At 38.4% G+C, this 25,112-nt stretch overlaps 1 protein-coding gene across 8 annotated transcripts in view; it reads left to right on the top strand.

The window, feature by feature from the left end:
- LOC117164423 (venom dipeptidyl peptidase 4) overlaps positions 1-25,112 on the top strand; it is a 304,125-nt gene that overhangs the window by 145,918 nt on the left and 133,095 nt on the right. For all 8 annotated transcript variants that reach the window (XM_033347471.2, XM_033347462.2, XM_076623954.1 and 5 more), the window contains one exon: positions 22,474-22,526. In XM_033347471.2, coding sequence (XP_033203362.1) covers positions 22,474-22,526 — 53 coding nt within the window. The remainder of the gene's footprint in view (positions 1-22,473; positions 22,527-25,112) is intronic.

Below are 25,112 nucleotides of genomic sequence, written 5' to 3'. Positions count from 1 at the left end.
GTTCCCAGCGTTTTTCTCGCGAGCGACAAGCATGAAAGACGTACGGTTCAACGTGAACTGCGTATTCCAGATAATATTTTGTTTTGCGAGTGAAAAAATACATGCGCATTTTGCAGTTGCGCTATTTTTTTAAAAGGAAAAAGATTGTTCTTTTTTTTTGCATATTTGTTCTGGGGAAAAAATGTGTCGGAGTGACACGGTCGGAGACTGGTTAATTTCAAAGATGCTTTCAGTTTAATTTTGTAGAATTTATCATACGTAAGACGAAGGGAACGCAAATACAAGAATATTTGCGTCTTTTTTTGCTCTTCGTATGATATTTCTCATTCTGCTTCCTCTTTCATCTTGTCCATATGACATCTTTCCTTCTTTCTCCCCTTTCATCTTTTCCATTTCATATTTTCCCTTCTTTCTCCTCCTTCGTTCTTTCCTCGTGTTTATCGCTTACGAAAAAAAAAAAAAAAAAAAAACGCTGGGAAATAGCAGCGTTCTAGAACACCCTACATGCGTACAGTGTACAGTATTTACAGTACTAGTATTTAGTATTCTAGTATTTAGTTTATAGCATTTCGAGAAAAACGAGGTTTTTTTATTTCAGCGGACGATTTGGAAATAAAATATGTTGTTAGTCAATTTTATATACATGCACATCCCTGTTTATAAGTATTAATATATAATACATATGCAAAGAAAAACAAGGTAAACTTGGAAAATTATCAAACTGTTTTTATGTGCTCTGCACTGTTGAACTTTTTAATATGTTGCAAGTACTCGAAGACTTGAAAAAGCTTTTTATAAGTTCATCGTCATGATTATCGTGATTGTGCCGATGAAGGTTGAAACTGTACGTCTGAAAACGTACATAAAAGCTACAAGATATTTGATGCTACAGAATGTTCAATATTTAAACAGTCGATTATCCATTATGTTAACAATCCACGGTATTTAATAGAATCCTCTCTACCACTAATTATAGATATATTTAAGACCACTGTTCGCGCTGGATATTAATTTCTGATCAATAATTAATACCTGCTGTAAATACCTTCCAACTTTTATATTCACTTCCACGTTGATTTCGAATTTTCTCGCTATAAAATAGAACTTCGCTAAGTTTCGTATAATACGAGCAATACGTTCGTAAAATACACGTACACCTATATGTTCGTAAAACATATGTTTCTGAAAGCATATTATTACTACGGTACACCATCTAAACATAATACGAATATTAATATAAAATACATATGTTAACGAGAAACGACGTTGTTTATAGGATGACCTAATACGAATAATCAAGTAGTATCGAGCAATACGAATAACCGTATAATTATTATGCAACGATGTGTACACACACGATTGGATACCCATGTTTCGATAACGACGTTCGACAACGTCGAAGCGGGTTGGAAATCGTTGGTTGGATTCAACGTCAGCGACGTGCTTCTCCCGATTATGATCGCTAGTTAGGTCGAAACTGAAATAACGGAAAGGTCTTGGCTGTAACGTAATAATTATTTTTAACCGTGACCTGCTTATCGCGGATCGACTTGTTTTTTCATTTTTCTTTTTTTTTCTTCGGTGATATTGTCGCCGCGTGACAGGTGGAAATTGAACGATAATTCATTGAAACGTTGCCACCCCGGCCGAATCACCACGGTCATTCATCATTCGTAATGGTCTTTAGCGGCGCGCAAGTCTTTGGCCGACGATATACGACGATGTATAATCGTCTTTCGTCAGGAATATTATGCAAACGGGAAGAGGCTTCGCCATTGTGCGCCGGTAGAAAAATTACACGGGAACTTTGCAGCTAATGTGTTTCGTTAGACCTTTATACGAGGAGTTTTTAAATTTCTGCAACGCGGAACTGGGAAGATTTATGCGAATGTTATAAATTTCACCGAGTACTTTTTTTCAACGATAAGTTATTAATAGACGCTGGATAAATGTTATATTCGCATTTTAGTAATGTAATTTTTCTTTCTTTTTAACGATGAGTCGTTAATAGTCTGTGGATTATTTAAGTGTGGAAAATTTAGTGATGCGAAAGTTCACAGAATGCGTAAGATTTACAGGTTGTAAAAATTGCACAAACTCGCAATATTCGCGTGACATTATGCTATTTACATAGCAGATGAAAGAAATCTGTATTTCAACTTCAATGTACACGTCGATAGAGATACGAATTTGTATTTGTATTTGTCGTCCGAAAAGTTTCTTTCGTTTGATAAGGAAATAATGGATGCACAATATTTTCCATTTTATATTATTTTATCGAATTACGTATCATTCTTTCTTGATCTATCAAAATAAAGATCACAAATTAGGTTTCGTGTTTGTATAAAGATGCACCGTTGTAAAAGACGCATCTGTAAAAGAAAGACAATTTTCGGACAGCCTAATACATACGTACTCGCGTTCCAGTTATTAATAGTACAGTGCTTGTTAAATAGAAATTAGTTTTTCCAAATATTATACGATATATGAAAAGATTAGGTTAAATACGAAAGAGAATAATGATAACGACAACGTATGCTAACAATAACGGTTTGACTGAGCTATAATTCTTGCTTTGTACGATAAAACACTGCGTCAAACTCTCGCTAAAAGCTCTTATTCACTCTGTAAAAGTCTGGCTCATACAGCCGACTCTCTACTTTACTGCTAACCTTTAACTGACTCGCACACGCATTTTCCGCAGCCATTTATCTTTGCACACGCATATTCTTTCCATTTCCTATTTTTTTTATCTTGCCTACTCGATGCGGCCATTACTACAAGGAATTTAAACGTGTCTACCTAAAAGCTTGGATTCGCGCTCTGTCTTCATCACGGTGACAAATACAACGAAGTTACTATTAACGTAATCATTGCATGCAAGTATGAATTTTGAGGCGCAGATACAAATAACCGACATAGTTCACTCCAACGTTGCACACTCGCGTCTCACCAAGCGACAGAATCCTGAACCGTGTGAGCATTGCAACGCCAACAAACATTCACTTTCCTACTGCACCAAATTCGAAGATACAACGCGCAACTTCAAAATACCAAACAGTATGCGATCGCGTCTAACGAATCGAGCACAATAAGCAGAAAGACTTCAAGTTTCCCATGGCCTATCAAAGTATGCGAAACTGAAACGAAAACGAATTCGCAAACTAATAACTGACTAATCGTTTGTTAATTAACAAGTCTATCATAGCTGTATTAAATTACCACGATAAGCGATAAGTAAATTAAAAAAAGAAAAAGGATAACTTTCTTTCGTCCGCCTTTGTATCCTTTTGCGTGTCGCAGCATCCTGGCAATTAGTTTATACACGTTCGATGAGACGAGAAAGTTTGAAAATCGCCGATACAGAGTGATTTCGACTCTCGATATCGCACGTCTTTGATCTCACGGACGATCGGTTACGAGCTTTTCTTCCCCTTTTTCGTCTCGTCTATTCTGTCGACACTCCGGTCGGATCGAACCAACGAAAACCGAAGTTTCGATATTCGAGAAGTTGCGCGTCGTTGCATCAGGCAACTGTGTGACGTGGCTACGCTTCAGGCCGACGTTTTTGTCGTCGCGGGCATAAATATGACCGCGAAATCGAAACGATCCGCTGATATATCCTCGAAAGATTTATTGGCCTGGTTCCTTTATACGCTCGAGTCTCGGGACTCGTCTCCACGATACTTGTTGGTAAGACTCGGCACTTGACCGGGTATCTATAGAAGAGTCTCAGCAGCAAGGAGTCCTGGCCATTCGTCTATGAAAATGGTTCTGTTAATGGCACGGCCGTTACTTGAGAATCGCGTCGATGATTTTGCATCGTTGCACTGGATGCTGCAAAGATGGTGCAATAGTCAAATTGGGTCGACAAGGTCGATATAGATTGACTTTTAACGTAGCAACGCGCTATTTGCTATTGCGAATTTTTATGCAAATTTTTATTTCTGTGAACACAAGAATCTATTTAAGAATAACGGCGCTGTTTTAAACTTTCAAGTACGGCTGTCGGGCGAAAATTTCGTGAAACACGAAACTGTCTTCGCTTAGCGACGCCACACATCGACAATTGCACTCTATTTAGCCTTGTCATTTTCCTTACGTTTGTAAGGGACGATTTGTGGAAACGCACGAGTATAAAGGTAATTTAGGCAAAAGATGTTGCAAGATTGTTAGGTTCGATTGGGAACAAAGAAACAGGAGTATAGCAGTGCGAGATTTTGTTTATTTCCGGCTTGTTTATTTTCATGAATTTTTATGAAGCAAGGCGGTATTTACGAGGAGCTAGTAAAAAGTATATAAAAGATGCAAGCGCTATGTCAGATGTAATGGCGGTACCAAAAAGCACGGCTTTTTGTCAATTTCGATTCTCATTGAATAGCTCGCTGGTATACGTTTTTATCGGTATGATTTGCGCCACGTAATGGATAAAAGACGGAATTGCAAAACAAGACCTTCGCTTTGCTAACGGAGAAAATGCTGTGTCAACGGCGTATACGGTTGAAAATGCAAAAACATTCTCCGGTCAGCGTCCTTGTTATTTACCAAAACCAACCTCGTTACTTCGCGATTCGTGTTCCATTCACTCCCCCCTCCCCCCTCTCTCTCTTTCTGCTCTTCTTTTACAACCAAGCTTTCAACAAAGCTTCCATAATTCACGTAAAAATGGAAAAAGAACGAAATGGAACCACGCAGATATTCGCGTGAGCAAGTCGAAAGTAGATTTTCATGGTACTAGTAATTAACGGGAATTGTGGCTTGTTTAACAAATTCGAAGTTTGTCGAAAGAAAATTGAAGAATTTAAGAAAATTTAATACGTAACAATATGGAAAACGAAGAGAGAGAAAAATCGAACGAAAAGAACAGGTAAATGGAAGAATTATCGAACGACGACGAAAAGTCTGTTATCTCGTTGACCAATTTTTTACGCATCACATAGGCGAAGGTTATCGCCGTCGGTGTAGTTAGATACATAATAATTAATGTTCGTTTGTTGCTGTTCATTTAATTCACAAATACGTTGATATGTTAATCGTGCCTCGTTTACCAGCTAAACTATGGTGTTACGTATTCGTGAGGGATACTATGCTATGTAACTGGAAGATAACATTTACTCGACGCTTTACGCTGTACATGACATTGTTAACATAAGGTTTCTCAAATAATTTAGCTACGGGTATAAACTGGCTCGAAGATAAGCGAATACTCATAATACAATATATATTGCTAATAATACAATGTATGTATATTATTAATGTAGTAACCGTAGTTGCTTATGAAAATATTTAGACAGAGCAGATAAAACAAACAACAGTCAGATTTCGACACGCCCCAGTTACGTGTTGCACATTGTACAGCTAAGAAGATCGATTTATCGTTGCGCCACAATTACACGCGTCGTATAAATTATAGACTTTGCGTTTCAAGCTTTCGCGATGGCCGAATATCTTGATATCGGCTTCTTGGATAAGAAAGTCGATTGCAGTGTGTACGAAAAGCAGGACCAAGATGAAAATGCCAAATGCAAATGTAAAATCTAAAGGCGATTGTTTATACCGAAACCAATGTCAAAAGAAATTCTACGCTAATCTACCAATTTTATATGACACGTGAATCGAGTTATCGAGTCTCCTAGTATTTTTGGAATTATCTTTATTATGTTGTGTATAGGAATATTTTCTTTTTCTTTTTTTGTGGCTTCTCTGTCTTCTGACTTAGGGCAAAACGTTACCGAGCATACGACGATTATAATTGCGATCGCTGCAGATTATATTGAAACTCTTCTGAATCACATTGGTAACTTTTACTGTGTCCGGAAGTTAATTATTATAATAAAGTTGATTATTTTGTTGCTGTATTCTAATATTGCTGCTTATAAATAACGCAGAGTAAACAGGATAAATTATATCTTTTTATTTATTTAGGACAAACTAGGAACACCGTACACTTGGCAGAATTCATCAAGGTAGCAAAAGAATTATTAAACAAATGAGATCTGATTTATAAAAATTTTCCATGGCAGATGTCGAAATATTTTAGTTTGTATAAACAGTGTGAAGAAAGTAGGTAAATTAAAGGAACCCAGAGTATAATTCTTCTCTTCGTACCGAGAAAGGCAGAATATCAAGTTGAAAGAATATCAAATGAAACAAACGTGACTCTGCCTTTCGCTTTAAATATTCGCAATCTCCATTCTTCCGGTGTTTTGTTTCTTCCTTCCTCGTCAGTGACAAGAAAAACCCTCTGCGATTCTAATTAAGGCTACAAGGGCTGGAAACTCCTTCCCTTTCCTCGATAAACACCGAAACTTCCTCAACCGTGATAAATACAGTCCTTGAGAGGATATGAACGAAGGGAATTATGGGTTGCCTAGTCCGAAACAGGAACGTGCAGAGTATTTCCACCTTGTATAGCCGCACACTTATGCAAAATTCAGGAAACCACCCCGCTCATCAACCCTCCGACACGATCTCGAAGAAGCCAGCCTGAATTCCATCCTTGCCACTAACCTAATCTCAAAAACGTTTGTATCAGCGTTAGTGCTTCGTAGTAAAATATTTAAATGGAAAAATCTTCATTTTCGATGCACGTTAAATATCCGAATGAAGAACACTAAAGTTTAACGCGGTATCGAATATTTGAACGTAAAATTCATAAATTCCGACACGCATTAAATATCCAAATGTAAAATACCAGATTTCAATGCGTATTAAATATTTAAACGTAAAATTTCGAATTTATACACGTACTAAATATTACTTTTAACATGTGCAAATATTGTCTGCGTTAACTATTTATGCATACGAAATAGGTCATCGGAGATACAAGAGGAATTCTGTTTGTGGATATTTGTTGAACAGCGTTTTAAATGTATAACTTAACCAACTATTGTATAGTATGATAGACACGTTGATAAGTATGTAAGTAAATTTTTAGATTTTTTTTTAAGAAGCCTAGAACAGTAAGAAGATTACTGTCGTCTTTCAAATTTCGTATTTTCATCGTCGATACCTTTAGTCTTGGAAATTTTATACTTTAGTCGTCAGTAGCGTTAACGTAATCCTTCGGCTCAACTTTCACGGTTTCGCAAGTATTTTTAACGCCCTAAGCCCAAACCAAAATTGAACCTTCCCAAAAGCACGTGCGAAGCACAGTACGACGAAACCAATTTTTGAAGATTTAAACGATTTCTCGCGAAGTATATTCTCACCTTACATCGTAAAGTACATTTTTACGCGCCGATCGTTTCTTCGTCATCATTTTTTCATACAAATTTTCCGCTCCACACACGAGTGGCGTTAACGTAGAGCTCTGATATCATTTTCTCGACGCTCCGAGCCCAAAAACACATAGAACACGGTACGACGAAACCAATCGCTGACCACCATATTTCATCGCACGCCACAGGCGGCATAATCATCGCCGGAGGCTGACTGATCGAAACGGAGCTCGTTGATTTTCGAAACAAGCGTACGTGCATGATAATCGAGTCGAATCGGGCCGTCAACTTGCCGATAATCGACGTCGAAGCGGCTTACACGTCGATGAAGCGTATGATAATCGAAACTAGCATCCAACTTTCTTCTCTCGCGCTTTTAAATGCGCGTCTGTGACTTTGCGCCCGATTCACACGCGTACCTTCAAGCTGCAGAAAATGGACGAGGCTGTAAACGCTTAATCGAAGTGGCAAACGCAATTACTCGAAAATAACCGCAGCAGTGGTTACGTCTTGTGCGTTCACTAGGACAGTATTGATCTTCTGCGTATTTCCCGCCCCCTGCTGCACCCCCCAGTCTGCCACTGCATCCTCCTCTGCGTACAATCCTCGACGTATTATCATTCTCTTGGACGTTGTGTGCATGGCAAGGTTACTTTTCCAACGACCAGACGATTAATTAGTCCTGGAGAAATTAGCCGAGATGAACGAGAGGGCTGGTTGTGAAAAGGGGGATGAAATTAAAAATTGGCTCGACGCTGGGCAAACCACGATTCCTTTTCGATCTTCGATCTCGTGGTGATCGCGCTTCATCATTCGTTGATAATCTTTCCTGTTTCTTTTCGTCCACTGGTTCTAGCTTCATATTGTACACGTACACCCCTGTTCACAGGTGTTCGAACGCTACTGATTTCGTATAAACTGTGATTTTGAATCGACGTCGATGTTATTAATAGATTAATTTGTTATTAACGGATTAATTCGCGTAAGATACAAACTCGAGATATTCAGGGTTAAATAAAAGTAAAAGTGTTGCGTCAACATAATATTCCTAAAGTATTTTGTACTTTTATCTTCTTCTCGACATCCTAAATCAATCGAGTAACACGAAACACGATTTTTCGACGAACGAAGTTCTCGGACAAGCGGAGTTCCGTTGAAAATAAAAAATAATACAACTTCTTAACAACCGTCGATTATCTTCCACATTGTTTTCTACAGAAAGCCTCATTTTCCATAAATGTGCTAATATCTATGAAATATGACAGCATCGTTTAGTGGAATTAGCGTCGTTCTTCGATATCCTGTCCCGTGTCAAATATTTCCAAGAAGAGATAAGAATTTTTCAGGGACGAAATTTCATGGAGAACAATTGGTCAATTTTCACGACTCGAGCACGTACATAGCTGGCTATTTTTTTTTTTTTTTTTTTTTTTTGTTACTCTGTAAGAGTAATTTCGATCGTGTATGTCGCTGACGAGCGTCCGGAAGAAACGAAAGATTTAATTTCTCTCGTGCAACCGATGCTCTCGATTTCGACGATTATTTTTCATCGTGGCCGTTTCCCTGTCGTTTAACCGCGTTATATTCCAACGGACCGTTGATAACGAGAACGAGGCTGTAGAAGAATGAAATTTCGAGCAGTTTTATGGGCTCGATTATAGACGATGCTTTCTACCCTTTCTTTTTCCCTCTGCTTCGAGATCGGTCGTGATTTCCGCTTCGAGATCTATGTTTCTATATTTCCTCTTCCTTTCTTTTTACATTACTGTTTCAAAAATTGTACAGTATGTAGAAGGAATGTACAAAGCACAAAAGTATCGGAATGCTTGCGCTTCCCTTTGCTCTTTTGCATGCGATTCATTCGTAAATAAATTAACAAGGCTCGTATTGATTTTATTCTTTGCCATCGTCGACATTTGCGACATATTTGAAAATAAAAAAATTATACGCAGCGCATATAGTACGCAATGGCATGGCAAAGTATACAAATATACAAAGCGGAATATTCATTAAAACGTTTAAAGAGTGAAGCAGATTTGCAAATAATTTCATTCCCTTGATTCTGTTCATAAAAATTCGCAGTCTGGTTAATGTAGATGCTAGAATTTTATAGCTCGATGAAATGCTAATTTTGAAAAGCTCGTCTGCAATAAGAAAATCTGATATCGTAATCATGGTATAATCGAAGTTTGTTCAACAATTTTCTTGCTTCTACACTATTCTCAATTAAGTACATACGAGTATACGAACAATTCACGTAGAGCAAGCCTTCGTTCTTCCGGGTGTATGGATGTATTTGTTATCCGATCTTCTTGCCATTTTCGTTAAAAGCGAAAAATTTTACGTATCGTTCCGATCGTCGAGGATAATTTTTAACAATTACACCGACAAATCCGTGTAACCGGTTTTTATTTTCATCCGTTTCGTAGCTGGAACAGAACGTAACAATAATATAATTAGTTTCTACGCGGAGAAGCCGGATCTTTCGCTTTGCCGATGTTTTGTTTAATGAAGCTCTCGCACGTTTCCAGCATCCTGAATATCCGTGATTACATAACCGTTACTCCATTGAATTGCAACAGAACGTAGTTATAATTGCTTGTTAGTATTTCGTTTACGTAATTCCAGTTTAAAAGACATCATCGATCGCGTTATGTATTCCACCTCTCTGTACTTTTCACGCTTTTTGTTGTTTTTCTTTTTTTTCTTCTCTTTATTATTACCCCTTTTTTTGCACCGTAAAGCTTCGCCCATAACAAAGCACAGAATTCATAACTCTTCATTTGCAATTCTACATCGTTTTTATTCTACATTTTATATTCTATCTCTGCCTGCCGTGTTCCACACTTTATTAATCCACATTCCATATTTTACAACTGCGCGTTGTACTCGATATTTCATTTTCTACCGACCAAGTCCGGTAATCAATCGTGAAATTCATGGGAAATCTATAGGAAACGCTGTACTTAATGTTTCAGCTTCGTAACTTTTGAATTTACGAGACAAATAGGAAGAGGAACGAGGCGAAATGCAGGAAATTTGCGCAACCAACATTGCAGTCGTTAAATGCCTTCATAATGAACATAAAATAACTGAAATAGAATTCAAGAGTTCAAACGTAGAAGCAGAGTTTGCATGGAAAGCTCGAATAATAATAGCGCGCCTAGGTCAAAGTTGAATTAACAGCAAAATATGGTTCCACGTTCTACGGTCCCTGTCGATAGTTTTAGTACACGTAGGTTGTGGGTATTTAATCAGAACGCAATGCACGTAACGTTGAACGCAAGAAGCGAACACGTTAGGCGTTTGTAATTTATGGAACAATGCTGACACGACATCTTAAAAGCTGATTTTCTCGAACACCGTTAAGTATTTACGTTATATCCCAGTTTTATTCCGTTTAATTCAAAAGTTTGAAATAAATTCCTATCGACACGCGTTTTAACTCGGTCTATATTAATTGTCGAATGAGTTTTCCTTGATTACAGAAACACGAGTGCGATGATACGCGTCTCGTCCCGCGGGAAGAAAAACTCGATTTCATGATTTCGATGGATGATTCGTGAAAATCGGAGGGGAAAGTTTTAATAGCTTTATAGCTCGCCAGGAAAAACTTGGGTAAATATAATAACCGTGGCAACGTTCTATTTCTCTCTCTCTCTTCATCTGTCGAGAACTTGTTAAACTCTGGCACACTTTTGTCGCAACAAGTTACACGTCATCATCCAGATTACTATAAATATTAATTATACAATATATACAACGTATTATATAATTAATTGTGCTTGTCTGAATTTTCTAAATAAGATCTTATCACGTTCGTGCGTGTGAAATAATTTGTCTAAAACTATATATCGTTTGATCAAAGTAACTTTCGTAAAATTAAACATGTTTTTCTGGGACGGCTATGTAGTTTTATTACTCAGATTTACAAGAATTATCAGTTCTAGAATTTCCGGATAAACGCGTTGAAAAATCATCTGCATGGAATAGACGATGCTTTTAGCTCTTTTAGAATCGACTTTCTTTCGGATCGTGGAAAATATTTCTTTTTCGTGAATTATTGATCATGAAAGTACATCTTTCCTTATGTTCTTGTAAAGAGAACGTAGCGTGATCGAATCTGCTTCAATATTAACGAAGATAAATATATTTATTATTTAATCGATCGTCAAGCATGAAAGGATTAACTTACCTGAATAATACATTTATATTTAACAAATTTGCATAGCACTTTTTCCAAAATGAAATTCACGTAAGAAAATCGTACGCGCATTCCAATTATTCACGACGATTAATAATAAGATTTCTAATGTCTCGTTTATAAGTATCATCGATCGATGTATACGCAATTTATAGAGAATTTCTTTTTCTTTAACGTAACGATAGGATCACATCGAGCGTATTAATAGGAACGGTAAATAGAAAGTTGGAAGAAACGTTTCATATGCGACAAATTGTCAGCTCGAAGGAAGACAGGAATATTATTTAAAAAGTCGATACTTTGTCATCGTTTCTTCGGTATTATTTCCGGGCGACTTTCCGCTCCCCGAACGAATTGTTAATATTAAATGGATCTTCCTTTTAATGCATGAAGATGCAAGAAAAGGCGATGCGCTTTTTACCTTGGACGCATACATTTTCCGCTGGGACATTTGTTTCTTTTGAAAAATTCATACCTTTTCTGCCTTACGATCTCTAAGCTTTTCAACGTCGTGTTATCTAAAAAGCATCAGCGACGCTTTTTCAAATCTTACGGTCGTCGGATACATCTCATCGAATTAATTTAAAATTATTTGAAAGACTATATTTAATTATTATCAAACACGCCAAGTGCTTGTCGTTGCAACTGTAACTTACAATATCGTAATGGGCATAATTAATATCTTTGAGAAAATAAAGAAGATTCTTGCCATGTATTTTTTCTTTTCTTCTTTCTTTAAAGAAGCTTCTTTTAACATTAAATTAAGACGATGATCTACAGACAGAATACAGTTACGTGCTGGTTTTTTACCAAACGTATTGACTAATTACACGTTAGAGGCGAAGACCTGCAAGTTACCTGAAACAACAGTTCCATTTCAAATATCCGCTTTCGCGGCGACACGTTTTCCTCGCCCTTCCAAGTTTCACGAATGTCCTCATCGCGTTGGGAACGTTGCCCCGTGATTACGAAGATTTCCCGCCCTTAAGCTTCGTCCTTATGAAATATCCGCGTTGCTCGCTCCGTGTCCGAGGATATTCCATTGAAGATGACCGAGCAGCGTGCACGTTTTAACGATGATTCTTCCATTATGCGGCAATTTTCTCACCCGGCCATACTCGTGGCGGAACAGTCGCGACACGAGTCGAAGCGTCTTTTCTTCCGCCATAATATTCCAGATTTTGTATGCCGACTGGGATAATGAAGACCAAACGAACCAACGATCCTTCCAGCTTATGGAATAACCCAAGGTTAAATCCTTTATTTCATTCGCCCTCCTACGCGTCTTTCTTGCTGCGCATTTTTCTGAATAAAGTGATAGCGCGCCTGTGTTCAGAATCAGGTCATTTAGAGAAAAAATATCGATTAATTGTAATTAACGAAGAATTATAAACGAAGCGATAAATAATACGGTAAATCGTGTACTTCGGCTTTGATTACATTTTTATAACGGCGATTATCGTTGAAGATTGTACAAATTTATACGAAACAAATGAATAACAACATTATAACAACGTAAGGACAATAAAATGCGTTATCGTTGCTATAGCGTGGCAATTAGAACGCAGAATATTTCCAGCAGTTAATTCGATTATTTCTGCATCGTAATTTCGATGCTCGCTATTAAATCGGCCATATTCTGTCCGTAATGTCGTAGGTAATAACTCGAATTATTATCGAATGAAACGTCATTTGAAAGCACACGCGTCCTTAAAGCACAGTGTCGTGAGAGAAACGTGTTTTGTCCTTTTCTATGGATATTACGACCATTCTGTGTGGCAACAGTCGCGCTACGTGGACCATTCCGCTACGTGGATAAATAAAGTTATTTATAAATAAACTAGCAAATTTTCTTTTACCACCGGCTGTGTGATTTCCAATTGGTCGTTTGCATGTCGCGTCGTGAATTTCTAGTTTAATTAGGCTAGCGGGAAATTAAAGCGATAACAAAGGCCGGCCAAAGTTTTGGATTTTAATTAAGAAATATCGCTGATGGACGAACCGATCTCGGATTAGAAGACTTCTGGGGTTGGTAAATCGAAATTCAGAGGTGGCCAATGCAAAAGGCTTGGAGAAAACGTCGCGGAACTTGGCTCTAATTAAGCCGGCCGAATTACACAGTCGAATTGGAAAACTGCGGTCGGCAAGTGTAAAATGACTCGTGCCGCCAGTTTGCCAAGCGATAAAATCGCAAACAGGGATTGTAGTTGTTGCGCTGCTGCCGAATTCGCAAGAAGGATCCCAAACGAGCCCTCAGTTTCATGCAACTTGCTCCGAATATTCCACTGGTGTATAGTTCTTCTATTTATTTGCTCTTTTATAGACGAAAGTTTGCAATCATTTCTGTAGCCGCCTGTATATATTCTTAATAACTTGATATTAATTGTTGAGGTTATTCGATGTGTAAACAGAGCAAACTCGCGGATAAATTGTAAGGCAGAAAATATATTCAAACAGAAGTGTAATTACAAGTAGGAATACAATTTGAGCTGGTCCAGATCCGCACGCTAGCTGTGTTAACCAATAACTGAAAACCCCGAAACCAACGTCGCCTGTCTACTGTTTATGGTCTGTCTTCGTCGCAGTCTTTTGTCTACACGCTGTCGATGGCTTCAGTGCTTGAGAAAACTAAAAAGACCAGATGTAGAGTTTTCTTAGAAGTGGTGACCACTTCGACATTAATAACTTGTTTAATCAATTCGAAAATAATCTGCCGGACAACGATGGTGTTTCATTGTATTGGGTTGGCAACTAAGTGATTGCGGATTTTGTCATTAGGTGATATTGACAAAATCCGCAATCATTTAGTTGCCAAGTCAATATTTATCTGGATGGATTTTTATCGAAGGAATTTCTCAGGCTAACAGTGTCCCCAAAGATGTCATTTTAATTCGCGATATTACGATATAGCGTTTCTTTCTACGAAATGGCTGAATTTCATCGAGGCAAATTCAACCGTATCGCTTGATGTATAATTTTATTCAAAAGTTTGTGTAACCCGGTACGCGTGAGAAATAACGAATTTACTGAAATATGCGAACATGTGTTGAAAAATATTGCCTCGATTATTACCGCGTTGCGAATATTCATGCAAAATCATGTTTTTCTGAATCTAATGAAAGAAATAGGAGTTAGATGGAAAAGCGTTTCTTCCAGTGAATATCGTACAGAGTATTTATACGGTGGATATTTTACATGTTTCTGCATATTCTGCATTTCCTGCATTTTTACGACCCGAAAGCTTTTATAGATGCATGAAAATCCACAGCTCGATTATTACGAATGCGCTTTGCAATCTGCAGTCTAATAACGGTAATTCCTTTACCCTCCTTCCGAACCTATCGCGAAAAGGATATGGAATTTCTGACGTAGCGTCGCGTAATTTGCTCGAAAATTGGAAAATAGCAATCGTAAGAAACGCGTAACAGGGAAATATATTCGACTGGCAGTGTCCGAAAATTTACAAATAGCTCGGGGGACGACGGTAATAGAATTCGCAATTTATCAAGACAGGATGCGGCTCCCAAATTGAATCGTGCAAGTCGAAGCCGCAGGGGTGGCAAGTTTGCCCTGTAAAATTGAAGTTTCCGGTTGGTGGGGGAGATTAATTACAAAATCGAAGTAGCCCCGTGGCGAGGCGTTGCGAGGGTGCGTGTATGTGTCTGTGTGTATGTGTGTGTGTGTGCCGTTGGTGACAAAACTAGGGAATTCCGCAAGTTCTGGGTGGAACCGCAGATTTGACGCCGTGACACCTCAAAATTCGGCGAGCGCGTTTCGGGGGCTGGAAAATCGAGCATGCAAAAGGCACGCTCGCCAGGATCGAATTCTGGCGAAAAATTCAGGAAGAGTAAAGAGAATAGAGGCAAAGGGACACAGAATTCGGCGAAAATTTGATGATAGCGATAGAACCAAGTTCGATATACACTCACCAATCTTCGTCAATTTTTTCATAGGCACGAACGTCTTGTTTTAATTTCTGACGCTAGATCACTGGCCGCAAGAAGTTATTTCCTATTTTTCTGCGTTATCTGCACTTGGAATATATTTGATCCCATCATTCATCCAGGTCTGTCTTGTGCACAACGTTTGGAACGATTTATTCTCTGATTCGATGCTTTCGAATGATTTTATCGAAAGAAAATATGCAGTTATAAACTATTATGTAATTGCTATAAATCTATAGGAATTTTGAAATGATTTTATCGAGAAGATGTACAGTTACAACTGCTGCATGAACGCTATAAATCCGTAGGTACATTGAAATGATTTTGCCAAAGAAATACAATCTAAAAGCTACAACGATTGCGCAACTTTTACGAACATAAGTCAGTCCTACTACTTTCAAAGTACTGGTAAAAATAAAATGGCTTTTATTCGAAAATTTGATATTCGAAGCTGCTTGGAACGCGCTCGATCCTGTCGCCGTTTGGCGATCCCAGCGGCGGGAAAATCCGCGCTTTCGGATGGCAAATTAAAAAACAAATTCCACCGATATCAAGATATAGCCGAGGCTGTCCGGTCCACGCTCCGCTATTATCTTTCACCTGTAAATCAATTTTCGTCGGTGGACCGCACGGCCGAAAAATCCGCCGTGAAAATATTTGGCCGGCAATCGTATCTCTTTGGACGCGTCGCGCTCGAAGCCGAGAGCTGTCGCGCGAAATCCCGTTCGATTGATCGTTACCGCGCCATTCATGAGCCTGAAATGCAATTAATTAACCTTTCGTAGCGACACCCACGTTGAATTAATTGTTCGTTTTTCGATTTTCATCGCGTGACCTCCCTTCTCGACGTGCTGACAGTTTTCTTTTTTCTTCCGTTTTTATTAAAAAATCGACGCGGGCCTCGCAGCTGCGAATAAATATCGATTACCATCGACAGGCGGAGTAGATTTCATATACAAAGTACATTGATGAAAATAGGAGGGATACCGATCGAGAAAAACGACATTTTCCAGGATTCGCGTTTCGTTGTTTCGCTTATCGTGCTTCATGACGCACTATATGCTTACTCCACGCATGTATAACCTGTCGCGATAGTAACGGGCAATTTTTCACGGGAAACTAAATCGAAAACACAAGCTGCAGTTTTGTCGAAAATCGCTTTGTTTTTGGGGAAAAAAGTAATTTCGGACAACGGGTCCCTCGAGGACCAAATGCTCCGTCGAAAAAATGTTCGTTTTGTAGCATCTCTCGTTACGCTTAATTCTTAATTCTGACGCTCCTTTTGCGCTATTTTTCAGCTAGTAGCTTTTTTTACCTTCGAACTTCTCGCAAGTTTCCTGAGGAGAGCTTGCGAGGATAGAAGATATGGAAACGCTGACGTGAAAGATAACACGTGAGAAATATTTCCGGCCGAATGTCGAAATAGAAAAAGTATAACGATTGAAAAGTATAATTAAATTAATTGCCGCGACGAGATGGAAATATATCGATTGCGCGGGTAATTGGAAAATAATGAAATTTGGATGAAATTTAAATTTGACGAAAATTAGATTTCGACTTATACAGTGGGACATTGGACTTAATTGGAAACATTCAGCCTCGTGTGTTGCTTGATTGCTTAATTATGGCAATGTTTATTACGTTCTAAGCAATATTGGACGTACAGTCATAGCCAACGGTTAAACGTCGTTTATTATCGCTTGCACTTATTGTTAGCACTATCTGCATCTCGTCACGCAATCTTTAGAATACTAGAATGCTCGAATCGTAAAAACGTAAAACGGGAATACAGATGCGAGCGTGTTGAATAGAAACACGAATGTAATTTAAATACGAGCTACGAACAAGGAGGCGCGAATTCGATGCTGAAGGTTAACCGTTTGATCGAGTAGCCAGTGAAACGGCACGGAAACTGAAATTGTTCGGTAAAAAATTGCAACGTGTCTGCTGGTCGATAATCACGCGTTCTCGTCGAAGAAACTTTCTGTATCTTTCCAAATCCATTGCACCATTTTGAAAACAGAGAGGAACATCCAACGAAACAATTAATAATAATTATTATACTACGAATTCTCCCACATTTATGATAAATTGAAAAGCGCAGAAATTCAGAGGTTGCACGTATTATACGAAAGTGTAGAAAATATTCAAAGCTGAGTACTGGTTATAATTTTTGGTAGGCGAAATAAATTATCATAGCACGCGTAAGTTTCATTTTTTCAGTTCTCATAGAAATACGAAACTGCCTAACGATAATTATAACCATATCTTCGATATTTTATATATTTTTGTGTATTATATGAGCTTGATCAAAAAGTTGCTTTTCTGAAAAATCAAAAACTTTCTAATTTCCCGGTCTAGAAAATGTCGATTGAAGAAACGATCGTTCCTATGTCGTTGATTACTTAAATTTTGATTAAAATTTGATTGTCTACTAAATAAGTCGTATTTCTACGACTTCGGATTTTCTGATCGTTTGAAACCGAACAACAAAGAGTATAACGTCGTTGCTCGTTAGAAACTTTTCGACGAAAAAGCAATACAATTTCTCAACCACCATGATCAACAGATATGGCAGCGTTCCACTTCTTTTCAGTTGCAAGAACGAAGAAAACTATGAAAGGACAACGATTTCACAGCATCGAGGGCATAAAACAAAAGAACTAAGAGGCGTGCAACAAAGCGAATTTCAAAAATGTTTTCAGAGATGGAGAGAACGTTGGAAAAAGTGTATTATTGTTAATGGACATTGCTTTGAAACTGGACAATATTAATATCGAGGAATAAATATATATTATCCTAAAAAACAATTAAAAATCGTTCGATCTTCTTTCAAACCTTTAAACTTGTTTAAATGTTTAATTATAAAAGAGAAGAATTTGCCGAAGCAAAGGAATCTACGAATTAAAGTTCTCTATTTACTCACTGGACGATGCAGAAAATTCGGCAATCATCGACTAACGAAAAACAGCCGGACTTTGGCGATAAATAACCCAAACCCGGGTTCGTGGATCGCGATACCATCGAACAGTGTGCATCGACAGTGTGCAACGATACGGAAGGATTCATGACACTCTCTCCACTCTGTTTTGCCTCCATAAACTCTTTCGAGGCACGATACAGTGCATCACGTTGGTCCGATAAGGCACAACTACTACCTCTGACCATCGAATTCAGACTACACGAAGAAATTTCACTTGACTAACTGCTACGCTTGGACATAAATGACAAACCATCTTTGGTAGCTCGAATTATCGCAAAAATAAGACAAACGCAAGAGAAAAATCAAGAATAACGAAACTGCCTTGGAAGATTTACTTTCGAGAAAATCGAGCTTGAAAACTTTTTAACTTTTGTTTAATTTATCTGTTCGCGGGGAGAAGTCCCTTTGGTATTTTGCAATGTAAAAAGAGGCACACATATTGTAAGAATAAAAAAATTACAGGAAAAATAAACGTAAAATTTAAACGCATGTATCTATAGCAAGTGTATCGAAGAATGTTTGAACGAATCAAGGGGCTAGTCAAATGGATCAATCCTGGAATATGAACAGCTATGCGATTTACATAATTAAAACACACGTATGCTGCACGGTATTGTTCAGAATGAAGCAAATTGAAATTCCTTGGGCTTCTGTAAAGAACGTTTATGGAAAGTAGCTGAATAATATCGAGATCAGATATAAGATTTTTGAATACGTTACAAGCAAAAATGACATCGAACATGATCCTTATACCTCTCAACGACTGAAGATTCAAATCACTGAGAACCGTGTCATAAACGCGAGAAAAGGGAAGCACAGGGTAGTGAGGATGTTTCGCAACGAGTCTGCGGAGTTTACGTTGAATAGTCTCAATTTTGTAACTGCGCGATTCGATTTGTCGAGTATACGTGCATTTGAGTAATTGTCGATTAGACAGGAGCGACTAACAGGCAGAAGATTATTCCAACTGTGAAAATAAATCGAAAATTACGGAATAACATTTTTGTCGTTTCAACTCTCGTTTTATGAATATTCGCCCGCGTCGTTGTACATATCAAATCAAAATATATTCTATTCATACTTTCTCATTAAAGACTTGAAGTTTCTCTTCTATCCAATAAAACTGAATATCAGAAGCTGTTAATCTGCAACGTGTGTCTTCAAACGTTCATTTAATTTCCTTTCTGTCGGAAATTCTTTCCGCTCGAATTACAATAATTCGCCGATTATTTTAATCGCGCTATCCGACACGCAAAACGAACAGATTAAAATACTCCGTTAACGTCTAATAGAACTGTGAAAGGTGAAATAATTACTTACTTTCCTCGAACGGAACACGGAAAGGTCTTAAGCAAAGGAGACCTATAGGTATAAATGCTAGCAATTAGAATTCCGTTTTTCTATTTAAACTTAGAAACGATAATTCAAGTTGATAAGACGGCGAGGCAGAGTCTTTAAACGACTGTTTCGCCCGTCACGCAATTCGAAAGGCACGCTAAAACCGCGCAGAAACAGGAGAAAAAGGAAACAGCCTGGCCATTATTGCATCGTGACGTGAAAGTCGATACGAAAGCTGCATTTGAATTTCCGGCGAAAGATGAATTATAACGGCAACGATAAGGGGTTTTGTACGAGCTATGAAACATAAGGGAAAAACGCAAGTACCATAACCGCTTACATTTCCAGAGATAAGCGACGCTGCCTCGATGTTCGTCCCATCGCGAAACATCTGCCATTTTTATTCTTCCTTATACGACGACTATTTTAGTATTTTTCTCGAACTCTCAACTCTTTTATTTCTTTATATCTCGTTCCATTTTTTCCTCTGTAAGCAAGAGGAGATACGAGCCATTTATTCGAATCAAATATCTTTTTAATTGCCGATATATTTAACGATAATACCTATTTAATCTGCCACGAGCAAAATCAGTCGTTTACGTTTACATTCGTTTCCTTTATTACTCCAGTTTTTGACAAAAGATCTGAGAAGATTTTAGGATATTTGCCGAAATCTGTACTACGTTATACAATCAGTTTGTAAGCCAAATGTTTGAAAGGCTTTTCTTGCCTTGCGAATGAAATATCGCTCGAGATACGAACGATCCTAGTTGCCTATGCGAATATTAATTTTTCATAAGAGAAGCACATTTCTTCCGATGCTTTTTCTTCTTTTTCTTATAAAAGATATAGCGCATCAAAATTTTAAATCAGTCTTAGTTAACGGAAATATAAAATTTCCAAACATTGCAATCTCTCGTTTCTTCATTTTTGCCGTTTCCAAAGACGCGTTTCATCTGTTGTATAATTTTCGACGAAATTTGCATTTGTTTTAAAAGCTCGCGCAACCGTGTCGGATTATCGCCATAGCTTTTTTTGTTCGAAACTGAAAATTCCGATTACGCGGCAGCCTCGTGCTTCTGTTTCGTAATTAGCCGTCCTCCGGCGTATGAGTCGCGTTATCGTTATGGCGCTCTACGCTGAAATAGTCGGTGTTTCGCGACGACTGGTTTCAGGTAAATCTGCTAGTAAAGGGTTCGTTAGTTAGCGGCCCTTTCCCTATTGAAATAAAAATTACGTGCCGTTTTCCATCCTTCGCCAGTGGTTAGGTGCAATGCGCTTCGAGCGAAATAATTTTATATCAAATTCATGCGCCCGCGACGTAAGAAGAATATCGTAGCAAGAAAGAAGTGGCATGCACGTTGGGAATTCTACTGTTGGGATAAAAATTGTGTGGCATAAAAATTCGCCGTGATTTCATTTCGATTTTACATTGTAGTAAAAAAACGTCATAGACATTTGGCGAGGGTCGAAAGTGGATATACGTGTCGAAGACATGGAATTTATTCGGAAACCCTTTCACGTGTGTCGCATAAATTGAAAATTCATTGAAAAGATGTGAAGTAGGAGAATACAGGTTAACGGTAACGAAACGCAGCTAAATCTGTAGATAAATTAATATTATACGAGCCTCATTTTTCTATGTCACTGAAGGTGCCATTTATTTTATTTCATCGAAATTGTGTCACTTACAATTAATGTTGTTAAAACGTGATAAAGTATAAGAAATTGTACTGTGTAGTAGTAGCGAAATGGCGACAGGAGAACATATTCTGATCAAGTGTCCTCACAAATAGGCAATGCAGGTCAGCTTCCTTAAAAAAAATGTGGACGTTGCAGGCATCCTTTTCCTTCGAGAAGAAAAGCTAACAAAAGATATATACATATGCATAAAATCGTACACGAGATTAAAATGCCTCTACTTAGAAGGCTGAATAGGAAAATAAGTTGGGCATTATAATAGGAGCAAATTGGAGAAAATTGATCTATCGAATTAGCTAACAGCAAGGGACCACACAGCCTTAACGAAACAGTTAATCCACTGTATAAACTTAAAACACCATTTATTTTATATTCATTTACTACGTACGCTTATATACGTATGCATATGTTATATTATATATGTATATATAACAAGATTGCACTGGGCATAAGCCTTATACGATAAATAAATACTACTGCTATATACGACACGTAACAAGGTCCGTTTTCTTAAGCCACATTCAATTACAAGATGTCTGGAAAGTATAATTATTGCAGTATGAATTTGATTAGGGCGAGATAAATCGCGGCGGATAATAATATTAAAAATTCTAAATTGTATAATTTTCTACAATAATTTACCTCGTCCTAACCGAATTCATACATGTAAATTCTTTTTTCCTCTACAAATCTTGCTACGTCTCTCAAAAAGAAAATGCCCATCGTCCTGTCGGTTGCATCTCTACCAATTTTAATATAGCTTCAACAGAATCCGTCCCTGAGGATGTAATCTCTCGAACGTGATTCGCCCGGGGAACATATTAAACGAAGAGCATGTGCCCGACAGGGACAAAGAGAGAGAAAGAGAGAGAGATTCGAAAAAGTAAAAAAAGAAAAAAAAAAAGAAAATGATTCTGAAAAAGAAAAAAGGAGAAACTGAGAATAAACGACAAGAACGTCGCGATAAGACCCGGGAGCGTTTATTTAACCCTTAAAAGCTTGCCGGCATCCAATTTCCCCGGTCAAGTTTCCCCGACAGTCTCGGCTAATAAACATTCTCCGTTGCTCTTCTTTCTGTTGCAGCTCTATCGACACACGTACTTGGCTCACTACAGGATCGTGAATCTGCAGACCTTGTAAGTAAACGAGTGGCGAGGCCGCGGGCCATTTCACCTAATCGTATCTCAAACTTATTCCACCTGACACAGGGGTCACAGAACTTCAGATTTGCATTTTAATCTTCGCGCCACCGCGAAGCAGCGCGATCACTCGAAAGGGCCTGCCGGCGTGCAAATTACGACCGCGAGAATTTCATCCACAGCGACCTAACCCGCGGTGTTCGTTTTAATCGCGAAACGCGACGCGAAGCTTCTCCCCAATCCTTTTCCCTAGTTGACATATTTGTGGTTTCTCGGGTTTCACAACCCGGCTGTTTTTATTAGCACGTTGTGGCTTGTTCCGCGGTTTACTTCTTCGGGACAGACGTGAGAACGATATTTTGTTGAAGAAGCAAAGATATGCCGGAGAAAAGTATTAGTAATTAGAACAACAGCCATAGTTTGCACAAATTGTACGCCTTCCATTGTCTTTATTCTTTAAACGTTTTATTACATATCTGTCATTTTACTCGTATTATGCGCCAACTGCTAAAGCAAAATTTGTGGTCGAAGATTTTCGCCGGATGTAACGAGTAGGTGTTCTAATATTGTGTAATCACGTCATCGTGGAATTTTTCACCATCGTCGTTTAAAATTTAAAACTCTCGCTTTTCTCGAACTCGCCAGTAGTAGGAGTTTACTCGGCAGATCTCTGGACGTTAATTTTCCATTTAACAGTGCTTATATTACGATTAGAGCCAACGCCGCTTACCTGGAATTCGTTTCCACCCACTTTGCCACTGGCTTAATCGTACTCGCTGGTGCGCCACGAATTTCTCTTGCAGTCACTGCCCCGAAGTCTTTATTGCTATCCTTCGCGGCTTTTCAACTTCGTACGTACGACGAGATGATGTTGTAGCCTGAGAGAATAGTTTCGAGCGGATGATAATTACGTGAAATTTCTTCGTTTCTACGTATCGAGCTATACATGCCCAAATATATGTTTCTAATAAATATCTTGTAATTTCTATATACAGGGTGGTTGGTAACTGGTGGTACAAGCGGGAAGGGGGTGATTCCACGCGAAAAAAGAAGTCGAAAATATAGAATAAAAGTTTTTCGTTCGAGGCTTTGTTTTCGAGAAAATCGACTTTGAATTTTCGCTCGGTACTCGTGCACTTTATCACGTCTCGTTGTAACAGATCTCACTGTAGATCGTTGTCTCGATGGAAAAATTAAAAAAAAAAGAACAAATTTTATTCTATATTTTCGACTTCTTTTTTCGCGTAGAATCACCCCCTTTCCGTTTGTACCACCAGTTATCAACCACCCTGTATAAGGTCAAGTTAGTTTCAAGCTTTGCCTCGAGTCTCGTCATAGCGCTAATTAAATCTCACTATGTTCGGCACAACGTACTTACCATGTTCGTGAAACACTTTCGCCAACCTGTATCATATGTATCGCATGCATTTCCTTAACAAGTTTCAAAGAGTCCACGCGATATATCCTGTCACAAATATTATTTAACGTAATTGCACAACACGTTATTGCACATGTTACCTCACGTGACACGTGTAACTCTCCTGCCAACATCCATAGGAGATAAATTTTCGTCACGAACTGTGACCGTGTTAAGCCTCGCGCGTATCGACTTCCTCGATTAGAATGAGAAACTTTCGAGGAAAGCTCGCTAATTACAGCCGAATATCGATCGGTATTTTCATCTTAAGACCCCTTAAGGCTAAAGTAGTAGATTTACGTTGGGTAGAGTGGGAGTGAAAACCGATTCCCGACGGATTATCCGCTTGGTAAACGACGTTAGATCGGAAGCTGGCGAAAAGCCGCGGAAGCCTTCCATAAAGTTTCGAATGGAGCATGAAAGTTCTATAGAAACGTAACAACCAATATTGTTCGAAAGGTTAGAGGGTTTTTTCGTTGACGGGAGCAAGGGTCGAGAACGGTTTCAGAAATGGCGGGAACTTTTCGCTGTTCACGCCGGCGTATTTCGAAAGTTCGGTCCTTCAAAGTTCGGAGTTATAGCCGCGGCCGTATTTCAAACCAGGAAGCTCGTCCATCGCGTTTCGTTTGAGAAACATTTGGAACATTTATCGTCTACGTTTATTCTCCGACCCATTAACACGCGAGCCACCACGCGAATTTTATATATTTTTGCCTAGCAGCCGCGATAGATTGAAATATACCGCGCCATAAAATTGTACTTTTGCGATATATGATATCGTATTCGCACATTTCTTTCTAACCATGTTATATAGATCGTTCGTATTGTTCAGAAATTTATCGTATTTTAAGTATTTTAAGAAATTTGGTAATCAATGACTGACTACGTGGCGCTGAAAATTGCGTTAACGCAACGTTTCATTGCAAAACCACGCGAAGGAAGCTTGGCAGGTTCAAATGACTTGTATCAAAATATTATCATCTTTGTTAATTTTGTAATTTAGTAGACCACTGAAACTATAATCTTTTTATCTAATCACAAAGTAATTTCATTTTCTAACAAGACAATGGTTTTGAATGTTACAATGGTTTCAGTTAAGATCGATATTCAGTACGGACGAGTGATGGGATAACTGTGCTCCTCTGCAAGACGCGTGTAGCTTGGCT

Source organism: Bombus vancouverensis, chromosome 13, assembly GCF_051014615.1.
Source record: "Bombus vancouverensis nearcticus chromosome 13, iyBomVanc1_principal, whole genome shotgun sequence".
NCBI lineage: Eukaryota > Metazoa > Arthropoda > Insecta > Hymenoptera > Apidae > Bombus > Bombus vancouverensis.
The sequence above is the reverse complement of the archived record's forward strand: the minus strand, read 5'-3'. Positions and strand labels throughout refer to the sequence as shown.